This window comes from Saimiri boliviensis, chromosome 8, assembly GCF_048565385.1.
Source record: "Saimiri boliviensis isolate mSaiBol1 chromosome 8, mSaiBol1.pri, whole genome shotgun sequence".
NCBI classification, from domain to species: domain Eukaryota; kingdom Metazoa; phylum Chordata; class Mammalia; order Primates; family Cebidae; genus Saimiri; species Saimiri boliviensis.
The window spans coordinates 48,702,342-48,723,968 of NC_133456.1; the positions used below are offsets into that span (position 1 = coordinate 48,702,342).

Consider the following 21,627-nt stretch of genomic DNA (forward strand, 5'->3'; position numbering starts at 1 on the left):
TCTGTTTCAGCCTGAGATTCTGTAATGCTGTAGAACTAGGTGCTGAGCTAGGTAGACACTAGTAACTCAAAATTTTAAATCCCCCGTTACTTTGGTCAACAACACGAACAAGAGCAACACTCAACATTTGTCTCAACTTTAAGAACAAAAACCAGTAAGCAATTACTAAATGGAATAGAAAATAAACACACATACTGAGTTTGACAAATTTATTGGTATTTTAGTAAAGACATTCATCTCAGTCGTTTCTCTCTCCCAGCTTGACCTTAGGTTAATGTTTCGTTTGGGTCAAGAAAAGAATATGTAGGAGAGGTATGTTATTTTAACAAACAGGAAAATGGACAAAAACGGATAGTTTGCCTACATTAAAGTAAGTTAAGTTCATGTATCTTGATATAATTAAATCATGTCAGAACTAAGAGTTCTATATACATTTCCATTGTTTTACTTGGGGCTTATTCTAAACTTAAAACGCTAGTGAACAAAGTGTTAGGAATATACACAGGCTTCTTTTCTGAAGTTATGACCAAGTAAAAGAGCTCAGCGAGCAGTTACCACCAATAAAACAGTCTGAAGCTGCCTCCAAATACAATATTGTAGGAGTTTTCAAAAAAATTTTTATACTGTATGTTTCTTTTGTCTGTGACTATGCTTTTAAAGATGTATTTTAACTGTCACATTAAAAAAAAGTTCATATACAATACAAAAATACAAAAACAAACACCCTACAATACACAAATCTAACAAAGTATATGTGGTGAGATTCCAAAAAATGTTTGAAGATGCATTTTCTTTCCTTCAATTTCAGTATCTAAAATGTGCTTTTTGAGAGGCCATTGGTCAATATGTATACATTTAAAATAAACCATATAATTTTACTAGTAAGAAAGCCGGTAGTTAAGTTCATTTCAGATTGGATTTCACAAGTCAGTGCTTTAAATCCTTCGAAAAAGTCACAGAAAGTACATCTTCTTGTTTTCCATCTTCATACACTGTTAATTTTTTTTTTTTTTTTTTTTTTTTTGGTGTTGATACTCTTTAAAAAATAAAAACAGCCAAATACTTAAGCAATATGTACATTTAAGTTTTTGGTGGTGGTTTGTATTTTAAAAGAAACAGCTTCCTTATGATTTGCCTCAAGTTCTGGTGGAAATGCTTACAGGAACTAGCTAATAAACGAAAAACAAGAGAAGCACATTCAAAATACTGATTTACTTTGGTAGCAAATGGTTTTTCTTTGAAGACTATAAAGATAGACAAGACCCATTAAGGTGAAGTGGGCTAGTTCAAATATTCAACAGTTTACATTAAAAAAAAATTCTTTAAGAGCTAAGCGTGTGTATCCACTGATAGCAATGCAATACCTAGTTTATGATGACTTGAAACAAAACAAATGCCCATAAGGAAAAAAGCTGTATTTTAATTTGATCTAAATTTACTTTCAGTCAATAGTTCATTAACATTTTCCTCCCAATACAATACTCCCTCTCTCTATAAGGCTGTTCCTGGGAGCCAGACGAGTTTAGGTAATAAGGGAGTTAAGAGAGTAACTGCTTGCAGTTCTAAATAGACAATAACTTTTTGCTTCCCTCTTAATGTGCTAATAGTTGTGTCTAAAAAAATATGCAATTCTTAAAAAGGTACCATTTCTGACTTCTTTATTATCTGTAGCCTTTGGAAACTAATCACATGAAACTACAAAATTAGCAAATGTCTTGAAATCTGTATATAAAACATAAATTACCTCTAATTTCAAACTCTCATTTATTAGTGTACCACTCAATCTTTTAAAAAAATGAAAAAGAAAAAAAAAGCGGCTCCAAAGATAGTCTTATACCATTCTTTAAAAAAGGAAACTGTTCCTTTTAACTTTACACCCACCCCACGCCCCAATTTCGAAACATCATTTAATTGTCTTGGTCATGGACATTTCCAAGATGAGATTTTATATTTCGCTCCCATAGCTTCTGGTTATCAGAAAACCCATGCTTTCCTTTATTGAAAGAGTTTGGTCCAGCTGATGTTGGCGTATCCCTGCGTTAAAAGACAGAAAATGTATTTAAAATGTTACATAAGGCCTTTCAGGTTATGATTTTCACTCATTCAATACATTCGTGTGTAGCACCCATTATAAACACAGACTGAACACGGGAAGCCCTACAGAGCTTTTTAAAAACACACTTCAGAGGCTGGGCGTGGTAGCTCACGCCTATAATCTTAACACTTTGGGAGGCAGAGGCAGGTGGATCATCTGAGGTCTGGAGTTTGAAACCAGCCCGGCCAACATAGCGAAACCACGTCTCTACTAAAAATACAAAAATAAGCTAGGCATGGGTGACATGTGTCTGTAGTCACAGCTGCTTGGGAGGCTGAGGCAGGAAAATCACTTGAACCTGGGAGGCTGAGGTTGCAGTGAGCCCAGATTGCGCCACTGCACTCCTGGGTGACAGAGCAAGACTCCGCCTCAAAACAAAACCAAAAAAAACTTCATAGACATAGTTCTAGAATTTCAGCTCCAGCAGGCCTAAATTGAGGGTGGGAATAAATCCGTAGTTTTAACAAACATTTAAGGCAATTCTGATGCACAGCTAAGTGTGGCAACTACTACAGTTTTAAAAACTGTTGACTGCCAGCTAGAGCGACATGGTAAGACCCTGTGTCTACAACAAAAATTTAAAAATTAGCCAGGTGTGGTGGTGTGTGCCTGTGGTCCTAGCTGCTCAGAGGCTGAGGTGGGAAGTCTGCCCAAGCCTAAGAGGTCAAGGCTGCAGTGCGCCATGATCACACCTCTGCACTCCAGCCTGAGTGACAGAGCTAGACCCTGTCTCAAAAAAAAAGACAACAACAAACCTGTTGCCTGTAACCCATTAACAGCATCATAGAATCAATGTGATGGCTGGCTGCCAGCATTAGTGAAAAATAAAATAGAAGAAAATGAAGCTATATTACACATAGAAAGGTTCAGTGTCTTTTGGGCGTGGTGGCTCACGCCTGTAATTCCAGCACTTTGGGAGGGCGAGGTGGGCGGATCATGAAATCAGGAGTTTGAAATCACCAACATGGTGAAACCCGTCTCTACTAAAAATACAAAACTTAGCTGGGCATGGTGGCATGCACCTGCAGTCCCAGCTACTCAGGAGGCTGAGGCAGGAGAACTGCTTGAACCCGGGAGGCGGAGGTTGCAGTGAGCCAAGACTTCGTCACTGCACTCCAGCCTGGGTGACAGAGCGAGACTCCATTTCAAAAAAAAAAAAAAAAAAAAAGGTTCCCTGTCATTTTATGAACTTCTGCTCCAATTCTTTATGTTTAAATATGTTAATACACGTGCTGCATACTTAGTTGGGACACGAATGTCAGTTGTACTTCCTACTTTAGGCACAGCATGAAAGGCAGGCATGCAGGCAGCCACTGGGACTGTCTCCACTTGAATCACACACTGAAAGTCTGAAGACTTAGGCCTGTGTATAGATTTGGCACTGGGCATTATCACACTGGTAGTTAAACAGGAAAAGGAAAAAGATTTAGCACTCAGTTCTTTGTGGGTTCATACACTGGGAAGCAATGGGGACACGGTGAGTTAATGCAGAGTTTTCTTGCTAGTCTCTAGGCTACCCACGAATGCACAAAGACAGGAAACTGAACATCATGTTAACTTAAAATTAATGTCATCTCCATGACAACGGCAACAATAGAGAAAATTAAAATACTTTCATTTGTTTTATTTTGGTATTTGGCATCTAAGTCATTAAAGAAAAAAAGAAACATAAGAAAAAGTGGCAGAAATGATGTAAGTGAAGTGGCTGGGCATGGTGGCTCACACCTATACTCCCAGCACTTTGGAAGGCTGAGGCAAGACTGCCTGAGGCCAGAAGTTTTGAGACCAGCCTGGGCTACATAGCAAGATCGTATCTCTACTGAAAAGTGTTTTTTTTTTTTTGAGATGGAGTTTTGCTCTTGTTACCCAGGCTGGAGTGCAATGGCGCGATCTCGGCTCACCGCAACCTCTGCCTCCTGGGCTCAGGCAATTCTCCTGCCTCAGCCTCCTGAGTAGCTGGGATTACAGGCACGCACCACCATGCCCAGCTAATTTTTTGTATTTATAGTAGAGACGGGGTTTCACCATGTTGACCAGGATGGTCTCGATCTCTTGACCTCGTGCTCCACCTGCCTCGGCCTCCCAAAGTGCTGGGATTACAGGCTTGAGCTACCGCGCCCAGCCAAAAAGTGTTTTTAAAAAGTAAAGTGACTGAAAGCCATTTGTTTTATACCAGGAAATTTTTGAAATCGGAAACATTTCTCATAGCTATTTCTTATTTGAAAAAACAGGCTGGGTGCAGCAGCTTACACCTGTAATCCCAGCACTTTGGGAGGCTGAGGTGGGCAGATCACTTGAACTCAGGAATTAAGACATCAGCCTGGGTAACACAATGAAACCTCATCTCTATTTAAAAAAAAAAAAAAAAATCAGCGAGGTGTGGTGGCATATGCCTGTGGTCCCAGCTACTGGAGAGGTGGGGTGGGAAGGTAGCTTGAGCGGGAGATAGAGGCTGCAGTGAGCTGTGACTGTACCACAGCATTCCAACCTGGGCAACAGAGTAAGACCTTGTCAAGAAGCAATCTTAAATTGTTGATATGTCTTAAGATACTTATTTTCTCTAACTGGGAGACTAAATAAAATCACTGATAGTTCACAGAATAATTACAGTTATCTTTCTTCATGAGGCCTGATCCATGTCTTACTCATCTTCAGAATCCTAATTAATCATTTAGAACACAGACCATGTTTTTAAAAACGGTTCTGCCCAAACGCACAAGAAAAGCCTGCACATCCCTTTAAGTTAATGCTTGACAAAAAAAGAAAAAAAATAATTAAAAAAAAAAACAAAAAAAAGAAAAGCCAGAACACTAAGAAATCATGTGCAAGTTATTCTTGTTCTTAATTCACCTTTGTAACTTTCTACAACATTTATGAAAAATTCTAATACCTTCCAATATTCTTCATCCTCATCTTCGCTTCTGGAGGCATTTCTTCTGGTTCACTCTAAAGAAAAAAAGTAAGTAAGCCAAGATAACTGCATACAAATTTATTAATTCTTGATAGCTAGATTTTATATCTAAGTCTTTTAGCATTTTCACTACTGCAAATTTTCATACAAGGAGAAAATCAGTGAGTTATTTATCTTAAATACATTTAAAAAATAAATGCTTGTCTTCTACGGTGCCAATTTTCCATAAAGGAAAAAAACTGGTGAAAAAAGAAACATTCTATAACTAAAACCATTTGGCTATAATATGCTATACATTGTGTGAAATGTTTTTATACGTTCTACCTCTCAAAAATGCTGACATAATCGTATGAGGGAGGTATGATTATCATCATTCTTATTTTGCAGGTGAGGTAACAAAGGTAACTTGCCCAAGGAAACAAAGGGAATAAACAGCGAAAGAGTTTGGTACCAACATGAAGGTTCTTAACCACTTTTAAAGTACTGCTCTCAAAAATATCTATGACTATAAAGACATCTTGAAAGTTCATTGCCGGCTGGGCACGGTGGCTCATACCTGTAATCCCAGCACTTTGGAAGGCTGAGGTGTATCACCTGAAGTCAGGAGTTTGAGACCAACCTGGCCAACATGGTGAAACCCCGTCTCTACTAAAGATACAAAAAATCAGCTGGGCGTGGTGGCGCGTGCCTGTAATCCCAGCTACTCAGGAGAATCGCTTGAACCCAGGAGGCAAAGGTAGCAGTGAGCCGAGATTGTGCCACGGTACTCCAGCCTGAGCAACAAGAGCAAAACTCTGTCTCCAAAAAAAAAATGAGAGAGAGAGCTCATTCCTTATTTTTCTATACTTACAGCTGTTGAAAATTGTGGGAAAAGATCTTTTCAGATACAGGTTTTTATGTATAAATGCTGCTGCTTAGCTAAACATGGCTTTTTAAAAGGGTGTTGTTCCAGCTCAAAGGGGCTTCTACTGGTTACATCTGTGACAATTTGAGCGTTTATAATAACCTACTGAATAAAGTAAGATTCCATGAGTATACACTTAAATGAAATTTAAGTGTAATAAGAAGAAGCTCTTCCTTACAGTAAGAGACAGTTAACAGATGTAGAAGGGATGATGGAATTAGAAAAATCATCATTTGGCAAACCTTATCATAATAATTCCGATGAGAATTATCAATGGATAGTAACACTAATGAGTAAATGTCCTCGATCATACTATTTTCACATATTCTCCAAGCCTATCCCCACAAAACAATTTTTTTTTTTTTTGAGACGGAGTTTCACTCTTGTTACCCAGGCTGGAGTGCAATGGCGCAATCTCGGCTCACCGCAACCTCCGCCTCCTGGGTTCAGGCAATTCTCCTGCCTCAGCCTCCTGAGTAGCTGGGATTACAGGCACGCGCCACCATGCCCAGCTAATGTTTTGTATTTTTAGTAGAGACGGGGTTTCACCATGTTGACCAGGATGGTCTCGATCTCTTGACCTTGTGATCCACCCGCCTCAGTCTCCCAAAGTGCTGGGATCAGAGGCTTGAGCCATCGCGCCCAGCTGATTTTCTTTTTTTTTTTGAGACAGAGTCTTGCTCTGTCACCCAGGCTGGAGTGCAGTGGTAGAATCTCAGTTCATTGCAAACACCACCTCCTGGGTTCAAGCGATTCTCATGTCTCAGCCTCCTGAGTAGCTGGGATTACAAGCATGTGCCACTACACCCAGATAATTTTTTGTATTTTCAGTAGACGGAGTTTCACCATGTCAGCCAGGATGATCTTGATCTCCTGACTTCATGATCTGCCTGCCTCAGCCTCCCAAAGCGCTGGGATTACAGGTGTGAGTCACTGCACCTGGTATATCTCTCCATTTTCAAAATATGAATAAATATATCACACAACTCACAGATACAAATTAAAGGTAAAATAATGTGAAAAGATATCCAAATTGTTAGGCATTCAAAGTAAGCCATAGTTGTAATGTGAGCGCTTACAGTTTCCAACCTCTGCACTTTTTTATGTGTTCTCTGCATCCTGTATCGTTTTTCCCTTCTACAGTCTGTATGTATCTGAAATGGGTTGAATCAAATGGTACCTAACTTCTTGAGAATATTAGAGATGCGGGCCGGGCGCAGTGGCTCACACCTGTAATCTCAGCACTTTGGGAAGCTGAGGCAGGAGCATCACAAGGAAGTTCGAGACCAGCCTGGCCAACATGGTTAAACCGTCTCTACTAAACCATCTCTACTAAAAATAAATACAAAAATTAGCCAGGCATAGTGGCAGGCTCCTGTTAGTGCTTCTCAAACTTAATTCCAGTCTTCCAACTGCCAGACTAGTGGTCTTTCCATGCTGCTGCATCTAGTATCTGGCCTATATTTCTTTTCTCAGTTTCCACAGTGTAATTTATTCAGGTACTTTGGATTTTTATCTTGTACTGTTTTACATTAAGTCTTTGCCCTACTAGACTGAGTTCCTAGGCAAACATTTCTGATTTACCTTTATAACATTACAGTGGTTAACATACAGAAAGCACTCAAATGGATAGAATGAGTGGAAGTCCAACAGAATACACTGACTAGTCATTTTTTGCTTATCGATTTGGGCTCCAATCATTCCGTATTTATCCTTGCTCCAAATTCCTCTACAAATCTCTCCAGTCCAGTCAAATGCAGCTACTCAGTATTTACTACTTGTGACTTGAAAGTTGATGGCTTAGCTTACAAAAGTATTCCTTGGTTCACTAAAACCCTGCCTAATGTTTTAGTGCCTACCTCATATATATTCTTCCCAAATCACTGCAGTCCTCTGAATATATTAAGTCTTATCCACATAAGAACATATGGCCGTGTGGTGGCTCAAACCTATAATCCCAGCATTCTGGGAGGCCAAGGCAGAGGATCACTTGAGCCTAGAAGTTTGAGACCAGCCTGGGCAACATGGTGAAACCCTGTCTCTACAAAAAATACAAACATTAGCCGATCATGGTGGGGCATGTCTGTGGTCCAGCTACGCGGAAGGCTGAGGTGGGAGGATCAGCTGAGCCTGGGAAGTTGAGCTGTGATTATGCTATCACACTCCAGCCTGGACAACAAAGCAAGACCCTCTCTCTTTGAAGCAAAAAAAAAAACAAAAACAAAAACAAAAAAAACCTCACTCCCTCTCTTGCTCTCTCTCTCACACACACACATTTTTAGGAAAAACTACTGATGTATCCTGAGATACTTAATTGCTACACAATGGGGTCCCATCATAAGTGAGGGATTAGCTTTTAATGTCAGAGCCTAACACAAAACCATCAGTGAGAATTATGCTTGAAACTTCCACAGGTTATTCATAAGAATGGGAAGATAGGGACATTGTGAGGGGCATGAGGAAATTAGGACTAACAGACTCATGCATCTCATGTTCATTCTGGACTACATGCTTTTTGAGTAGAATTTCTGGCAGAATCACCTGCACTACTTAATTGTTATCCCTCCTAGGGATATGGGAAGTGAGCAAAATACTTGACTTTTTTTTTTGAGACAGAGTCTCACTCTGCTACCCAGGCTGGAGTGTAATGGCACGATCTTGGCTCTTGGCTCACTGCAACCTCTGCCTCCTGGGTTCAAGTAATTCTCCTGCCTCAGCCTCCCAAGTAGCTGGGATTATAGGCGCGTGCCACCATGGCTGGTTAACTTTTGCATTTTTAGTAGAGATGGGGTTTCACCATATTGGCCAGGCTAGTCTTGAACTCCTGACCTCAAGTGATCCATCCATCTCAGCCTCCCAAAGTGCTAGAATTACAGGTGTGAGCCACTGCGTCCGGCCAATAGTTGGCTTTTTGAAGTTGAATGCAAGCATAATGTATCATTACTGAAGACTCCAACTATAAAAATTAGGGCAACCGTATTGAATTTTTCTTTTTTTGGATTCTACATATTTCTCAGCACAAATTATTCATAATAAGCAATTGCTGATTTCATTCTTAAGCTTCTTGCCCCCAAAGTCAATGATATGCTAAAATAATCCCAAAACCAAATAAAATGCAAAAACAGAACATCCGGTTTTAGATGACGCACGCGCGCGCACACACACACACAATTGTAAAGAAAATTCACGCATACTATTACTATAATCTATAATATGCCTCTAATACCTTCCTTAAAGAACTGGTTAAAGTCAAAAAAACAAAACAAAACTGGGCAACAACTTACATCTTCATCTTCATTAAAAGCTGCTGCTACTGAAAGTGTTTTAGGAGCAAGAGTTGGAACAGTTTCTTTAGGCTTCTGAAGAAGAAACATATTAAAAAGAATATCATGTAAGTAACATTTATGCAAGTTTATTTAATGATATGAAATATTTATCTTGAAAGATTTAACTTCATATTTTCATAGAAATTTGTACAGTAACAAACCGAATACTTTGGACAAATGCATTCTCTCTTTTCAAAAATGTGGATTATCGGTGGGTATGTTTTCCTTACTAACTTGTGGTGTCCATCTGTTGCCCTCCTATAAAAGATTTTCTAGGGCCGGGCACAGTGGCTCGCTCATGTAATCCCAGCACTTTGGGAGGCCGAGGTGGGCGAATCACCCGAGGTCAGGAGTTAAAGACCAGACTGACCAACATGGTGAAACGCTGTCTCTATTAAAAATACAAAAATTAGCTGGGCGTGGTGGCGTGTGCCTGTAATCCCAGCTACCTGGGAGGCTGAGGCAGGAGAATCGCTCAACTTGGGAAGCGGAGGTTGTGATGAGCTGAGATTGCACCATTGTACCCCAGCATGGGCAACAGAGCGAAACTCCGCCTCAAAAAAATTTTTTTCTAGTTAGAATCTATAATTTCACTTACCTAAGGGGTATGTGGTATAGTCAAGAGAAAATGATTAGTAATACCTTCCTATAGTAACATTAAATACAATGTGCCTTGAAAACATAAAAGGCATCATGAATCATCTTTCTGTACTAGCTAACTTTCAGCCCTTAGGCCTATAAATATAATTAATCTAAACAATCTCTTCTTACCATCTAACCTGTGTTTTTTTGGTTTTTGAGACAAAGTCTTGCTTTGTCGCCCAGGCTGGAATGCAGTGGCACAATCTTGGCTCATTGCAGCCTATGCCTCCTGAGTTCAAACAATTCTCGTGCCTCAGCCCCCTGAGTAGCTGGGATCAGCTGAGTAGCAGGTGTGTGCCACCATGCCCAGGAATTTTTTTTATTTAGTCAAGATGAGGTTTTGCCATGTTGGCCAGGCTGGTCTTGAACTCCTGACCTCAAGTGATCTACTGGCCTCAGCCTCCCAAGGTGCTCTCTACTAAAAATACAAAAAATTAACTGGGTGTGGTGACGAGCGCCTGTAATTCTAATTACTTGGGAGGCCGAGGCAAGAGAACTGCTTGAACCCAGGGGGCAAAGGTTGCAGTAGGTGAGACTGAGCCACTGCATTACAGCCCGGATGACGGAATAAGACTCTATCTCAAAAATAAATAAATAAATAAACAGGAGTGGTGGCTCACACCTGTAATCACAGCACTTTGGGAAGGTGAGGTGGGAGGATCATCTGACGTCAGGAGTTCGAGACCAGCCTGATCGACATGGTGAAACCCCATCTTTATTAAAAATACAAAATTAGCCAGGCATGGTGGTGCATGCTTGTAATCCCAGCTACTTGGAGGCTGAGGCTGGAGAATCGCTGGAACCCAGGAGACGGAGGTGGCAGTGAGCCGAGATCGCACCATTGCTCCAGCCTGGGCAACAAGAGTGAAACTCCATCTCAAAAAAAATAAATAAAAAGGAAACAAAACACCCTTTTCTTGGCTTCTGTAACAGTGCTTTTTATTCGTTATTCTCCTATTCTCCCACCTTTTGTTCTGTCTCCCTCTTTCCTGCTGCTCCCTATTTAGAAGATATAAATACCCAGGCGGGCACACTGGCTCACTCCTGCAATCTCAACTTTGAGAAGCTAAGGAGGAGGACTACTTGAGGCAGGAGTTTCAGGCCAGCCTGGTCAACATAGCAAGTCCCCCATCTCTAAAAAAATTTTTTTTAAATTAGCAAACACTCAGAATTTTGTCATCAGTGACTTTTCCTTCTCTGATCAATTTCATTCAGTCCCATAGTTTTAACTATCAAATCCTATGTCTACCCCAAAACAGGCTATCATCTGCCTACTAGGCAGTTCTACTTAAGAGCTCCCCTAAGTACTTTAGTTTCACAGTGTTTGTAAGTACTCAAACCAGAAAATCTTTTCCTCAACTTGTAAGGTCCTACTGATTACCAGGTGTCCCCAAACTACGGCCCATGGGCTGCATGCAGCTCCCTGAAGCCATTTATTCGGCCCCCTGCCGCACTTCAGGAAGGGGCACCTCTTTCATTGGTGGTCAGTGAGAGGAGCACAGTATGTGGCGGCCCTCCAACGGTCTGAGGGACAGTGAACTGGCCCCCTGTGTAAAAAGTTTGGGGACGCCTGGATTAGACAGTTAGTAAGTAAACTTAATTCTCCCTCTGCCTTTCAATCATGCTACCACACTACCAACCTAACGTCCTTAGCATTATTTGCCTGGACTACTATTAGAAATACCTCCCCTGGCCAGGCACAGGGGCTCATGCCTGTAATCCCAGCACTTTGGGGAGGCTGAGGCAGCTGGATTACTTGAGGTCAGGAGTTTGAGATCAGCCTGGCCAACACGGTGAAAACATGTCTCTACTAAAAATACCAAAAAAAAAAAAAAAAAAAAAAAAATTAGCTGCGTATGGTGGTACACGCCTGTAATCCCAGCTACTTGGGAGGCTGAGGCAGGAGAATTCATGGAACACGGGAGGCAGAGGTTGTACTCTGGCCTGGGTGACAGAGAGGGAGGGAGAGAGGGAAGGAGGAAGGAAGGAAGGAAGGAAAAGGTATTAACAAAAGAGGGAAGGAAGGGAAGGAAGGAGGGAGCGAGGGAGATTTTAAAAAGATAGCATCGCCGGGCGCGGTGGCTCAAGCCTGTAATCCCAGCACTTTGGGAGGCCAAGGCGGGTGGATCATGAGGTCAAGAGATCGAGACCATCCTGGTCAACATGGTGAAACCCCGTCTCTACTATAAATACAAAAAATTAGCTGGGCATGGCGGCGCGTGCCTGTAATCCCAGCTACTCAGGAGGCTGAGGCAGGAGAATTGCCTGAACCCAGGAGGCGGAGGATGTGGTGAGCCGAGATCGCGCCATTGCACTCCAGCCTGGGTAACAAGAGCGAAACTCTGTCTCAAAAAAAATAAAAAATAAAAAAAAAAAAAATAAATAAAAAGATAGCATCTCCTGATCTATCTTTCTTTGTTAAGACAAGGTCTCATTGTCACCCAGGATAGGGTGCAGTGGTGCAATCCTGTCTCACTGCAACCTCGACCTCCTGGGATCCTCCCACCTTACCCTCTCAAGTAGGTGGCATTATAGGCACATGCTGCCATGCCTGGCTAATTTTACTATTTTTGACACAGAGTCTTGCTCTGTCACCTTGGCCTCCCAAAGTGCTAGGATTACAGGCCTGAGCCACTGTGCCCAGCCTTGTTTATTTTTTGTAGAGAAGAGGTCTCATTATGTTGCCGAGGCTGGTCTAACTCCTGAGCTCAAGCAATCCTGTCTCAGCCTCCCAAAGTGCTAGAATCATAGGCATGAGCCACTGCACCTGGCCTCCCCACTTTCTGCATTCTCTTCCCACTATTCTCATATGGTACCATAGTGATGCTTCTAAGATGCAAATCTGTGTAAGTCTTGAGACTCTTTATAATGGTTCTGTGGCTCCCTTACAGCTCAGTAATAAAACCAGATTGTATTATGGAATACAAGCCCTTAAAGGTCAGTCTCAAGGTCTAATTTTAGGGGTTACCTATCCCTACATTTTCCCACCAAACACTGTCTAAATACTAATGATTTTCTGAATGTACCATATGGCTTCAATTTTTTTTTTCAGACGGGGTTTCACCATGCTGGTCAGGCTGGTTGCAAACTCCTGACCTCACATAATCCACCTGCCTCAACCTCCCAAAGTGCCGGGATTACAGGTGTGGGCCACCATGCCCGGCCATGGCTTTACATCTTAACTGCCTTTGCATGAAATGCACTTTTGCTCCTGTCTACATTTAAGTCCAACTCAAAGATTACTTCATCAGTAAAATCTTCTATGACTTGCTAAAACAAAATTAACCATCCCTTCTTCTATACCACACACATTTTTTATAAATGTTTTCTTTTGAAGAAACAAAACATGTTCAGTTAGAGATTATGCATAGTAACTTTAGAAACATCCTAATTTTTTAAAAAAGATGACATGCATTTAATGTTGTGAACCCAAATAAGCATTTGCTGGTTGATTAACTATCTTCATATAATATAATCAAACCAGCAATTTCAATTTTTTTTATATCCTACACCTCACTCCCCCAAGAAGACTGTGTTTACACTGTAGTTTATTTTATTTTTGAGGTGGAATCTTACACTGTTGCCAGGCTAGAGTGCACTGGCACAATCTAGGCTCACTGCAACCTCCGCCTCCTGGGTTCAACAGATGTCCTTCCTCAGCCTCCCAAATAGCTGAGACTACAGGCACATGCACCATGCCCAGCTAATTTTGTATTTTTAGTAAAGACAGGGTTTCTCCACGTTGGTCAGGCTGGTCTCAAACTCCCAACCTCAGGTGATCCGCCCACCTCAGCCTCCCAAAGTGCTGGGATTACTGGTGTGAGCCACTGCACCTTATAGTTTATTTTATAAAAGCAGATTTGTTTTCCAAAACTAAAAAGTTTTACTGAGTTTTTTTTTTTTTTTTTTTCCAAATATAACCCTCCCACCCCAAATTATCAGAAATTACTAATCATGTCAATTATTTAGAAAGAGTAGACCAGAGCAACAGGAGTGAAACTCTTTAAAGAAAAAAAAAAAAAAAAAAAAAAAAAAGAATGGGGCCGGACTCGGTGACTCATGCTTATAATTCCAGCACTTTGGGAGGCTGAGGCGGGCAGATCACCTGAGGTCAGGAGTTTGAGACCAGTCTGGTTAACATGGTGAAACCCCGACACTACTAAAAATATAAAAATTAGCCAGGCCTGGTGGCACACGCCTGTAATCCCAGCTACTCAGGAGGCCGAGGCAGGAGAATCGCTTGAACCCAGGAGGTGGAGGTTGCAGTGAGCCAAGATCATGCCACTGCACTCCAGCCTAGGTGACATAGTAAGACTCTGTCCCCCAAAAATAAATAAATAAATTTAAAAAGAGTAGAAATTTAGATTTAGGGGCTATGTCCATGCGCAGTAAAATCTATTCTCAAGAGAACCATCTATATTAGAAGTATAAATGAGAATAGATATTTAATATACTGCCTATCAAAAAACATCAAATATTTATGCACTTAGGTCTATACAAGTTTTATAACTACATATTAAATAAAAAGAATCAGCTGAAATACAGAAATAAAGTAATGAAATAATGATGTTATAATAATGTTTTTTGTTCAGACTAAATTTTTTAAAAAGTAGAAATTGAAAAAAATGGAAAACAGAGCAGAGTGTGGGTGGGGATTCTAAGTAACAATACCTTTTTAAAATGAGAATAGCCCAACTATACTGACTCTGCTCCAGACCGTATTTTTTTTTTTTGGAGACGGAGTTTCGCTCTTGTTACCCAGGCTGGAGTGCAATGGCACGATCTCGGCTCACTGCAACCTCCGCCTCCTGGGTTCAGGCAATTCTCCTGCCTCAGCCTCCCGAGTAGCTGGGATTACAGGCACAAGCCATCATGCCCAGCTAATTTTTTTTTTTGTATTTTTAGTAGAGACGGGGTTTCACCGTGTTGACCAGGATGGTCTCGATCTCTTGACCTCGTGATCCACCCGCCTCAGCCTCCCAAAGTGCTGGGATTACAGGCTTGAGCCACCACGCCCGGCCAGACCGTATTTTTAAGATCTTTGAATAAACAACAAATGTTGAATAAAGTTATGCACATTAGGCAATTGAGCATTAACTTTCACAGCACAGATATAAATAACCAACTAAAAGGCAATTTTAGGATTTTTCTCCTCACACAAGAATGTAACCATTTTCCAAAGCCAATAGGAACGTACTACTTGAGTAACTTCTTTTTTCCCTAATAAGAGATCTATTTGAAGACTGTGAAATGTTCATATTATAGGTCAGAAACAAATATCTACAACTTAATATGCTTTAAATTAATATTGCATATACTTTCAGAAGTTCCATGGTTAATAAGCATCAGTTCAAGGCTTTCACCTTAAAACAAGGATCAAATATTGACCTGTAAAGGATTACCAACATAAGATATACAGTATTTAATGCCCATTTGTAGTTCCAAAGTAAGATAACTAGGTAGATCTTATCAAGCAATACCTTACTAATAGTAATCGTTTAAGATAAAAATAACTGACTTCTCAATATTATTTTTAATATTACAGGCTCTGAAGCATAAAAATAAACTTTGGAAAATCTTTCTGAAAATATTTGTTGGAGGACTTGCTCAACTCAGAAAAAATATATATATATTTTTAAATAAAATCATTTTTCGTAGAGACAGATCTAACCATGTCACCCAGGCCACTGTGCCCAGCCAACTTAGAACAATTCTTTTTTTTTTTTTGAGACGGAGTTTCGCTCTTGTTACCCAGGCTGGAGTGCAATGGCGCGATCTCGGCTCACCGCAACCTCCGCCTCCTGGGTTCAAGCAATTCTCCTGCCTCAGCCTCCCGAGTAGCTGGGATTACAGGCACGCCCCACCATGCCCAGCTAATTTTTGTATTTTTGGTAGAGATGGGGTTTCACCATGTTGACCAGGATGGTCTCGATCTCTTGACCTTGTGATCCACCCGCCTCGGCCTCCCAAAGTGCTGGGATTACAGGCTTGAGCCACCGCGCCCAGCAACTTAGAACAATTCTAAGTTATCATTTTATAAATCATATATTCTCTATACTAGTTGTTCCTTCTAATATTCCGAATCTTTCTTTCTTAACAGCTTTATTGAGATAAAAGTCATCCAGACCCTTCTTGAACAGGGTGCTAATCATCTAAGTTCCTAGATCAAAGATTACTTCTCAAACAGTGTACCTTTTCACCCTTAATTTACCATAACCTAGTAAATGCCAGGTTTCCAAAACAAATTCTTAAGACCCATTACAAACATCATATATGAAACAACAACTCACACTTGATCCAAGTTTGATGGATATGGCTGATGCTTTCTTTGTCGTCTGACTACCTATGGCAAATCCAAACTTGGAGATCTTTGTAGGCTTTGTTGGGAGGTCTGCAGCTTCTTCTTCAGCTGATCGCTTCTCAGCGCTGCGACTGGAACTTTCCCCTCCATTACTGGAAGAAACAGTCTTAGTTTTCACAGGTTTTTCTGCTTCTTCTTCAGGTCCTGGTGAAGTCGAAACAACTTACCAAGATGAGCTATTTTTACTGAGCAGATTGATGGGAGCAGCAACCTCAAAAAGCATCGTTATAAGGAAGATACCTCTGCAGTTGTCACCTACTGACCCAACAGTCTCTTCCACTGTTTGTTAGAGTATACAGCAGGAACTGAGATTGTGTGGCAGTAGAAGAGGCTCCCATGAATTAACTAGCATAAAATACAGAGCAATTTAAAATTATAAACAAAGAGTTCACAAAGAGTAAAGATCCTTCAACTAAACACCACAATTTGTACAATAACCTGATTATTTGTGGGATTCTGCTTTTTAGAAATCAGATCTATCTAACATCTTTTACACTTAGTAGTTTCTGCGCAAATAGTCACATTGTAAAATAATACATTTGGCTAATAAATTTTAATACTCTTCAGTAATATAGTAATAATCATACAAAGTACCTATTTATAAACAGACTCATTACTACCCAAATGACAGTGTTGATACAGCCTAGTCATTTTCTGAGTGATGTCTTCCTCATGTTCATCTCACACAATCTTAAGAGCTGAAAAGGAACTTCAAGGTCATACCATCTTGAGAAATTTAATTGTACTCTGACAACTTGGTTATCACCTGTTTTAACCTACCCATATGAGCTAAATTTTTTTAAAAAATGATACTCTGTTTTATGTTAGTCTTTTTCATGAAAGATGAGCTAATCATAATTTCAAACATAGAACGCATACGTATGTAGGTTTGGAAGATAAAATGTCTTCCTAATTTTGCTTCTGTTTGTATGATGTCAATGATGAAATTGGTTCACATTGTGACTTTCTTGGGTCTGATATATTGGGTGATAAGACAGAAGAAGACTGGCTGGTCATTAAAAATTTTATTTTCTTTCTCCAGTTTGCCTGTTCTCCATATAGAATGTATTCTGCTACACTGGATCAAGAGTTTATTTATGGAGAAAAAGAAGACGCTCCAAGAGATGGCCTTTATAACAGTTAAGAAAGCAGGACACAAAGCTAGAATGGGGAGAAAAAAAGTAAAACACAAATAGAGTGACAAGCAAAGGATTAAAAGATCAGAGGTGATAGATACAGATCTATATAGTTTTGGAATGATGGGGTCTCTAGGTTAGTAAGCACTTCAAACAAAACATTTGATTTTGTTTAGATGAAAAATAAAAAAAAAAACCTCTTTATTCCCTTTGGACAAGGAGTAAAAGTTGTAATGACAGTATAGAGGAAATTAAGCAGGATTATGTTTTGGGATTTCCCTAGGAGACAAAGATAGCACTGAAATGGTTGCTTGAGGTGCCATTCTCTTATTTATATATAATTACAAAAGCACCTGAAGAATTAAAGAATCAGGACTGCCATTCAACAGCTCAAAAATGGAACTCTATGAAATGTAGAATTTCTTTTAAAAATGAGTATGGGGCTGGGTGTGGTGGCTCACGCCTGTAATCCAACCACTTTGGAGGCCAAGGCAGGCAGATCACCTGAGGTCGGGAGCTCAAGACCAGCCTGACCAACATGGTGAAACCCCGTCTTAAGAAAAATTAAAATAAATAAATAAATGAGTATGATGCAGTTTTTTCAGTCTCAGTTTATAACGAAAAGCACTTATGCTAATTTTATTCTGTATTCTATTTGTAGTTCTAATCAAGTATGACATTTCGTAGTGAAGCCCAAGCAATAACTACTTTTCTGTGACTGACACACAGTTAAAATAAAAAACTCTCTGGCTCTAACCTATTGCAACACAGAGAAACATAGAGAAAACCTGCTGGCTTTACATGTGGAAACAATCTATACACTAAAGAATGAGTAAATATAAGATCAGTTTTTCTAAAAATGAGAAAGTCACTTACCAATTTAGAACATAAAACACAGACTAAATAGCAAATTATTAGATTCTTTATTACGGAATATTTTAATAAAAGGAATTTTATCTAATTTGTATTCTGAGCAAATAAAACATATAATTAATATGAAATCAAATTACACTTGGTACTAGCATTTTTTTTTTCCACTGAGTAGCTGGAGAGGGGTGAGCCTTAGAGCACAAAGGTAACTTACTTCGAAAAAAATTACCTAATAAGCTGTGCACAGTGGCTTACACCTGTAATCCCAGCACTTTGGATGCCTGAGGTGGGTGGATCACCTGAGGTTAGGAGTTCGAGACCAGCCTGGACAACATGGCCAAATCTCATCTCTACTAAAAATACAAAAATTAAGCTGGGCATGGTGGCAGGCGCCAGTAACCCCAGCTACAAGGGAGACTGAAACAGGAGAATCACTTGAACCCAGGAGGTGGAGGTTGCAGTGAGCTGAGATCATGCCACTACACTACAGCCTGGGCAACAGTGAGACTTCATTTAAAACAAAACAAAACAAAACAAAACAAAAAAAAAAAAAAAAAAAAAAAAAAGAAAGAAAAAGAAATTACCTAATAAGAAAGTTTAAGTCCGTAAGAGTATTGTTCATAACCTATTTGCATTCTCGTTGCTTCCCTTTTTGAAAGAAGGGCACAGAGATACCTCTCTAGTATGTAGAGTGGTGTGTAGTCTAAATGACGATGTATTCAGACCCTACTGGTGTCTGGCATAATAAATATCAATTTCATTGATGCAGTTCTTGATATAAACAAAAAAGCCTGAGATGGCCATGATTATGTATGACTAGCTCTTCTCAATTTCTCCTTATTTCAAAGAGCTACCAAGATTTAACCCAAGAGAGGAGAAAAGAAACTACCAAAGTTTTATCTTATTCTTTAAAGCAGGTAGTTCAAGTAAGTAGCTTCTCTCATAGACATTAAGTTAATGCTGGCCAGGTGCGGTGGTTCATGCCTGTAATCCCAGCACTTTGGGAGGCCGAGGTAGGCGGATTATGAGGTCAAGAGATCGAGACCATCCTGGCCAACATGGTGAAAGCCCACTTCCAGTAAAAATACAAAAGATAGCTGGGGATGGTGGTGCACGCCGGTAGTCCCAGCTACTCGGGAGGCTGAGGCAAGAGAAACACTTGAACCAGGAGGCGAGGTTCCAGTGGGCCGAGATCAAGCCACTGCACTCCAGCCTGGCAACAGAGTGAGACACTGTCTCAAAAAAATCCAAAACCCAAAAAATAAACAAATAAAAATTAATATTAACTATGGAAACGACTCATAAAAAATATACTTACAACTTAGTAGACTGCTAGCAGAAATTAAAATTCAGAACATTCTCTAGGTAAGACCCCAGGACAAACCTGACAGTTTTTCAAAAAAGTGACTATCTGCCACAAAATTACCAATTTAGCAATATCCATGGTATGACATATTTTAACTATGATTCCTCTGCACAATTTCATTAAAAATATCTGACATTCAAAAATGGCTTAAATGTTAATAGCACTACTTTCCTGTAATGGTAAGGAGACAAATTATGTAGAAGTTAAGGGAGGGATATTACTTACTCTAAGTGACCAAGAAAAAGACCATAATAATTTTTCTGATACCAATTAGCAAAGTAATTTAATACTACTTCTCTCCACATGGTAAAATGGAAACATCAATATTCATAGTATAGAACTAATATCTATCAACTGACAGAATGACAGATCAATTATACAGCGGATTTATGCTGACACTCAAGGTACATTTTGACAGAACATTAAACACGTTTGCTACCCTCGGTCAAGACAGTTAACAAGACGGCCTTAAAATCAAAACCTAAGATTCTTTAGTCTTTTGCTCAAACTACTTCTAAATATTTTTTTGCTTTTCCTCAAACTAATTCTAAAGTTTTATGTAGTTTTATCCCACAATTTCCAAGACAATTTTTTAGGGGAAAAAAAATATCCCTAGTGATAACGTACTAGATAGTTTAAGTTCAAATTGTTCTCTCATAAGGTATTTTATTACTTCAAAAAAAAAAAAAAAGCAAGGCCTGGGGAGGGAAGAGAGGGAGATGGAGTTTCAGCTTAACTAACAGAACTCTACGTGTTTTTTAAAAAGGAAATCCTGGGTCCAGTAATTAACATTACACTTAATCTTTCCAATAATTTTTGTTCCCAAGGCAATTCACATGAAACATCCTGTTAGTAGGTCTACTTGTGGCCTTCACGTGCTATTAATCGTCTTTATTTTCTCATGTTAAATAATCTCAGGAATAATAACTGAGGTGGTCAGAACAGAGAATAATGTTTAAAATGTTCTGAAAACATGTGAAACAGCTCACACGTGTGAAAGTCACTTGTCTTGTTATGTGCAAAGGGCGAGCTGGAAAGATGACATGTTTCTTTTCCCTCAACTCACGAGACCCGAATTTAGGGAGGGGAACGGACAGAACAAGGAGACCTGTAACCTGAGTTTACCATCGTCACAAAATACAGGGAGAGTCACGCTAGACTGTTTAGGCACCTGAGTACCCTGGCGGGCGGTCAGCTGGCAAAAGCCTAAGGGAGATGCTTGAAAGAACGGCCACCGCGACCGGAGAGCCCGCGAGGGCTTGCCGCTTCCCCCCGTCCCCTCGGCCCATGCTGGCCCAGGGTCAGCACGAAACTCGGAAGCAAAGGGCAGAGGGCGGGCCGGGGCGGGCCCCTCCTCGGGGGGCGGAGAGCGGCCGGCGTCGCGGACCCCCGCGTGCGCCCGAGCGGCCTGCGGCCCGTCCCCGCGGCCACCCCCCGGCGGCCCGCGCTGCGTGCGGGTTTCGTCCCCGGCGTGTGTGTCGTGTGTGATGTGCGTCTCCGGGGCGGCGGCTCCCGCACCGCCGCTGCCGGGCCCACCCCGAGTTCCGTCTCCCTTTCTGGCGCCCATCTCCCTCCTCCTCGGAATCAGGGCCTCCGCTGGGGCCGGGAGGTGACGAACGGCGGCCGGCTCTCCCCCGGCAGGGAAGCCAGGTGAGCCCGGAGCCCAGCGGGCCGCACCGGGCGTGCCCGGGGCAGGTCTGGGCCCAGCACCCGGCCGGGTGAGGTCCGGGTCCGCCCATTCTCGCCCCTACCGCACTCCCCCCACCCTGGGGAAATCAAAGAAACGCCCGGAGCATCCCACGCCGCCCGCAACGCTGGGGTTGTGTTCACCTCCGGCGGCTCCAGCTCGCTGCGACTTTTCGGGCTTCTCCTCTCCCGCCTTCCCGTCCGCCATTTTCCCCGCCGCGGCCTCCCCTGCAGCCACGCCAAGGACGTCACGACCCCGCCCAGAAACCATTGAGTTCTGGAGCCAGCCGGCGCGGTGGCAGCCTAGAGCGGTCCCGAAGACCAAAAAGG

At 41.1% G+C, this 21,627-nt stretch overlaps 1 protein-coding gene across 2 annotated transcripts; it reads right to left on the reverse strand.

Moving 5' to 3' along the window:
- Positions 1-195: 195 nt before the first annotated feature.
- Positions 196-21,627, reverse strand: PCNP (PEST proteolytic signal containing nuclear protein). Of its 2 annotated transcripts, none has more exons than XM_003939378.4 (5): positions 21,442-21,627; positions 16,169-16,383; positions 9,195-9,269; positions 4,986-5,041; positions 196-2,034 (listed from the first exon to the last, which is right to left on the reverse strand). In XM_003939378.4, the coding sequence occupies exons 1-5, from the start codon at positions 21,566-21,568 to the stop codon at positions 1,908-1,910; spliced, it is 600 nt and encodes a 199-aa protein (XP_003939427.1). In that variant the 5' UTR covers positions 21,569-21,627; the 3' UTR covers positions 196-1,907. The 2 variants fall into 2 exon arrangements, with proteins under 2 accessions (XP_003939427.1, XP_039333154.1); XM_039477220.2 differs by lacking the exon at positions 21,442-21,627 and adding an exon at positions 16,407-16,527 and having other exon boundaries at positions 16,169-16,331.

Coding starts and splice junctions, on each gene's coding strand:
- PCNP (XM_003939378.4), bottom strand. CDS start 21,568: ATGGTTTCTGGGCGGGGTCGTGACGTCCTTGGCGTGGCTGCAGGGGAG. Junction 16,384..21,441: donor GCGAGCTGGAGCCGCCGGAG/GTGAACACAACC, acceptor CGACTTCACCAG/GACCTGAAGAAGAAGCAGAA. Junction 5,042..9,194: donor CTTTTAATGAAGATGAAGAT/GTAAGTTGTTGC, acceptor TTTTTTCTTTAG/AGTGAACCAGAAGAAATGCC.